Consider the following 5,933-nt stretch of genomic DNA (forward strand, 5'->3'; position numbering starts at 1 on the left):
ATATATATATATATATATATATATATATATATATATATATATATATACAAATTTCAATTTCTTCTATGCATTAAAGACTTAAAGATATTTCCAGGACTTGGGACCTTGAAAGTTTGTTCAATTGGAAACTATGAGTCACTGACATTGGTTATAATCAAGAAAATGAATAAATTGAATATAATCACATGTGTCGGTGTCAGACACAGAAATATGATAAGAAGTGTAGGTGCTACAAAGATTGTAAACCTTTTAGTATTGCTGGCTAACTTATAGTTGAAACTGTTGTGAAATTTTTCCCCATTCTCTCAAGACACGTAATATCTTATCATATTTAATTTTCTTGTGTTGCTTGTGCACACAAGATTGAGAAATTCCTTGTATTTCTTAACTAATGCCAACAATTTCCCCCAATCTCTACAAAGACTAAAATGTAATATTTCATCGTATTTAATTTTCTTGTGTTGCTTGTAAACACATGATTGGAACATTTCTTGCATTTGTTAACTAGTGCCAACAATTTCTCAACATTCATATCACCATTTGCTAGCCTTTTAGAGCTTAATTGCCAAGGTTTTTCATAAGAGTTTAAGCCTTCACTGAAAACTACTAAGCTGAAAACCCAATTGTCTCAGAATTTGGAGTTAAGAAATATGATTTTCTTTTGAGGTACTGGATTTAACCATATATTTAAGAGGTGTTTGAGTGCAAGCAACATATTTGCTTTGTTGACTAAAAATATTTCTTAACTCCAATCAAGATAAACATATATTTTAATACTATCCAAGCTTGTCTAAGCTCCATTATAACATGATTAATACCTATTCATGTGTGTGATATTTGCATTACATCTACTTTCTTAGAACTTTGTCAAGCATGTGGTTCTTAGAAAATACCTGGTTGCCTTTTCCGATCGAAGCTAAGAGCAGATGCTTAAACACGTGTAGGTGACAGCATATTTTTCCGGCCCATTGCAGCATTTTTTGATGGTTTGGGGGCTGAATTACTTGGCATACAAAAATATAGCCAAATATAAACTGTGTCTGTACCTCAAAACTAAGTTTTCAGGGCATAATATTCATGACATCATATAGAAACAGAGGAAACAATGCAAAGGATTTTCTTTATTGCAGAGAATACCAGTGAAAAAGTTATCGAGAAAAGCAAAAGGTAATTACAGAATAAAGGACATGTGTATATTATAAACCAATGGTGTAAATGAAGCATGCCTTCAATTAGCTCCCAAGTCTTATATGGCTGTTGCAACAAATTAAACATCACTTAATATATGGATATCAAAAATATATGTCAATGCTCAAAATCCAAGTCATAGCTGTGATCTTAAGCTGTACATATAAACAAAATATAAGGTTGAAAAAAGATTAACTAATGAAATGATTTTAGATAGGATGCTACAAAATATTTAAAGGATAAAAGAGATGAAAGTTATTTTTCTCGATAAGTAGTTCATTTCATTTCATTAAATATCGTCTCCGGCATCATTAGTAAAAACTCTCCCCGGCTTCTATGAAAGGTTGAAAAGGACACTCAATCTTGTGCTTAGACAAGATGAAGAAAATTAACAGAAACGTATGAATATATGATGATACACATGCTATGCACACCTCAAAAATTTACATGAACACAAATCATTTCCCTATCCCTAGTTTTACACCAGGACAAAGGGAACAAAATAACTTTGTCAGGATAAAACTCCTAGCAGAAAACACCAAGTCACCAAGACCAGCACAACTATACTCTTTTTAGCAAAGTAATGATGAAAATATCGGACACCAATGACTATAAGCTCATTGACTCCTTCAAGCCATAATATAGTCTGTCCCCCTTATTCATACTTACTGTCAATTATTCTTGGATAAATAAGTCAAGCATACCAAATTGTTGCAGCCACATCAAGCAAACAAGATCATACCCAATAACCACCTATTAAAAAAAGCCAAAACGCCTAGATATAATACTTCCCACTACACCGAGCAAAACACACCACCACTAACTGATATATGAGACTTTTGTGCCATCTATACTTATGCTAGCACCCTACCAAAATTTGCCAACCCAAAACATCCCCTTTTTTATGTAATCAAAAGCCCCAAAACAATCTACAGCAACCAAACTACTCTTAACTACCATTACAAATTCCCTTACAATCCGATTGCATCAAAGAATCCACTAGTATAAACAAGAGAGACTCGTCACCAATGTTGAACAAGAACATAAATACATAATTATCAATACAGGCTCAACATATAATCCAAATCCAACAACTTCCCTTGCTTCTAATAATCCCAAGCAAAAGTTATTCCATAACAGAAGTATCAGGTGTTAATCTGACCTCACTAAAATGTGAATTGCAAAAAAGATTAAGCATTACTAAAATATGAACCTGATTTAAATTTATATAATAGAGAACAGAAAGAAAAACCTATAACCCAAATGCAGATTACTCAATAAAACAATGCAAAAGTGAACAGTTTATGAGACAACAAGATTGCTGTCCAATGTCCATGCCAGAACATAGAAAATGAAATGTACAAGAAAAACATGTAAGGAAAAGAAAGGGAGTGATGCTTCAGAATCCACAGAAAATGAATTTATGGTCCACATGTTTTGCATATGATACATAAATATGTGCTTTGGCACTATTTGAACGCTTACAGCATAAACAATTGTGATATAAGTGCTTGTTTATAAGCTATTTCTAAAACAAAACATAAAATAAAGTCATGAGCTAAATTCATAAGCAATTTATATAAGCTATTTTCATAAGCAATGCTGAAGTGTGCTTATGAAAATAAGTTGAAAAACTACTTATGGACATGTCATAAGTTAATTTCACAAGCTCTCAACAGTCTCACAAATAATCCAATCCAAAGAGGCCCATTGTCCAAGAGAAGTAACCAGCCACATTAAGAAAACACAAAATCTCGGCAAACCAAAGGAAATCATGGGAATTACAACTTCCTTCATACAAAAAAGGGGTAACAATCAACAAAGTGAATAAGAAATAAGAACCATGTTAAATCAACAATGTGAATAAGAATTAAGAACCATGTTAACTCATACAATGTTACAAACTTACAATACCATTCAACTAAATAATAATGGTTTTCCAGTTTTTCGTTTCCTTAGAAATGCAACTCTATAGAAAAAGGGTCAGCTAAACTTACTAAAGACATACAGATGATCAACATTTTATACAATATGATTCTGAACAACAGAACGAGTATGCTTAAATACAATAATTACAGAGTTATGAAAAGAAATACCAACTAACCCATCAACATGATCCATCTTGTGATGCATTTAAACTTTATGAACATAAACTTCACCATCCATTTCTTGAGTATATCCAATGCACACAAAATGGTATAAATCTTATTCCAAAACCAGCACAACACAAAAACTAATTGCAAAAGATTTGTTCTCGTCATCATTTGAATAAACGAGACAAAACCAACAGCTATTTACATAAGTTTGGGGGCATAACCTGAAGCAAAGCAACAAATCAAAAAATACATCTATGTTGCAAACTCCAACAGATCACCAGCCACACTACGAATCTTACTCTGCTCGTAATCAGCATCATCTGTTGGCAACTCGAACCGACAAACAGGACACGTGTTACGAATACTCAACCACGGCAAAATACAATCTCCATGGTAACAATGTGAGCAAGGTAGCTTCCTCACCTTCTCTTCAACCATTACCTCATCTTTACAAACAGCACACACAACATCCTTCTCTTTCAACTCCTCCTCCGTCAGTTCCACCAAAGGAAGATTCTCCACGAAACTCTTCGCCGCTGGTGGACTACCCTTCAAACCACTCTCATTCTCCATTAACTGTCCAAAAAGAACATCATAATCATTGTTTCCCGATATAATACTATCGTGAACAGCTAAATACAAATTATTAAGACTCTCATCTTCATGTTCCAATCCACCACTCCTCTCTAAATTATTAAAAGCTAGTAGAATCTCCCACTCCAAATACCTCAACGCCTCTTCGCCCGGTTCCTCTTCTTCCTCTTCAAACCCCGATGTCACTGACCGATCATCATCAACATCAACCTCATCTTCAATCAACAAACTAGAAGATTCTCCAATCTCATTTGCATCCTCATTCACCCTCTCCTCTACCACTTCCTCCCAATCATTCAAAATACTCCTATGATCCTCCAAACAAAGACTATCCCAACAAATTCCACCAACCCTCTCATCACCATCATCATTCTCTCCCCTATAATCAAATTCATCATCATTCCCACTCGATTCCGAATCAGTACCAAATTCAACAACCCTAAGCCCACTAGAATCATCATCAACACCACCCACTGAAAAATCGAAAACTTGATCATAATTATCATTATATTGAGTATCATCAATTTCATTTTCATATTCATCACCAAACCCTAATTCTAATTCTAATTCTGGTTGTGGTTGAGATTCAGCTTCATCGCAAGCGAGAACGGAGAAAGGGTTTAGGTATATTGGATCATCTTCATCTTCCCAAGGACAAGCGGGATCGGAAGGGGAACGATTTTCGAAGAGATCGGTGACGAATTGACTCAGTGAGTCAGTGTCAGAATCTGAATCTGAGAGAAGCGTTGCGAAGGGATTTGAAGAAAGATAACGAGACATTTTTTTTTTGGTTGTGTTGTGTTGTGATGTTCGATTCTGGGAATCTTTGTTGTTGTTAAATTGTTTGGATATGTGTGTGATTTTACAGAAATGGACACGGGTTTGAGAAATTGTTGTGTGTGTGGATGTTCGCTTTCAGTCTTTTCATGAACAAGAAGACTTTGGAGTCACCAATTAATTGTCCAAATCTTTGTAAATACCCTCCCTCCGATCTCAAAAAAAAAATATTTATATTATGATTGGTTTGTTAATAAAAAAAAAATTTCTGCCAAAAAAAGTGTCTTATGTCATGGTAGGTTAATTAATAAAAGATTTTTGTTATTAGTAAAGAAAATCAACAGTATTGTTGATATTATGAAAAATCCACATCAAAACTCATATATTCTTATAGAAATATAGATATAGATGCATTTCACTTTTTAGATTTTATATGGTATCTTCTCGCGTCTCAAAATAATTGTCACTTTAAGAATAAAATTTTGTCTCAAAATAATTGTCATTATCACTTTTCAATGTAATACTTCAATTGTACCCTTAATAATTACTATATGCATCATTCCCAAGAAAACAAACCTATAATTTATAGGGGTATAGTAAAAATGTTATTTATGTTAACAATATCATTACATTTCTTAATATGTGTGAAACAACCTTAAAGGACAATCTTTTTGAGAAGGAGGGAGTATAACCCTTATATTATTATACTAGCAGTCGTTCCGTGTCCGCTTGTGTGATTTACGTTTTTTATTTTACTAATCGCTTTGGTTATTAGGGGAACTAGGTTTTATATTTCTCCTACAGAATGTTGCATCATGTTTCCTAAAGAAATTTTTCTATGAAACAATCAATTTTAAAATTTTTTAAAATTTAAAAAAGTTTAAATTTAAATAATTTATATTTTTTTGAAATTGCACTAAATTTCAAAATAATATTGAAAAACGAAATATGACTGATATATATTTATGAATTATAAATTTAATATTGAATTAAAAATAATAAATGAAAAATGTTTTGGAGGTGGAAGAATGTGAGGAATTGAAGAATGAGAAAAAAAAAAGAGATGTTAAAGAAGTAGAAGACATATAGTGTTGAAGAAGATGAGTGAATGTTTAAAGAATGTGTTGAAGAAGAAAATAATCTAGTAAAATACTAGGGATGACAATGGGTAGGGTATGGGTAGGGTACTATAGTACCCATCCCCATACCCGCGGATTGAAAAAATACCCGTACCCATCCCCATACCCGCGTGGGTAACAACTTTTGCCCCCGTCCCCA

General features: G+C 33.2%; 1 protein-coding gene across 1 annotated transcript; it reads right to left on the minus strand.

Annotated features, from left to right (window-relative positions):
• Positions 1-3,052: 3,052 nt before the first annotated feature.
• Positions 3,053-4,854, minus strand: LOC123908882 (E3 ubiquitin-protein ligase CIP8-like). The gene has a single exon (XM_045959611.1). It carries the CDS (start codon positions 4,656-4,658, stop codon positions 3,537-3,539), a length of 1,122 nt encoding a protein of 373 aa, XP_045815567.1. The 5' UTR covers positions 4,659-4,854; the 3' UTR covers positions 3,053-3,536.
• Positions 4,855-5,933: the final 1,079 nt, after the last annotated feature.

Source organism: Trifolium pratense, linkage group LG2 (genome assembly GCF_020283565.1).
Source record: "Trifolium pratense cultivar HEN17-A07 linkage group LG2, ARS_RC_1.1, whole genome shotgun sequence".
In the NCBI taxonomy this organism is placed as follows: Eukaryota; Viridiplantae; Streptophyta; class Magnoliopsida; order Fabales; family Fabaceae; genus Trifolium; species Trifolium pratense.

Bases quoted from the DNA above. Each gene is read 5' to 3' on its own strand.
- LOC123908882 (XM_045959611.1), bottom strand. From the start codon at position 4,658: ATGTCTCGTTATCTTTCTTCAAATCCCTTCGCAACGCTTCTCTCAGAT.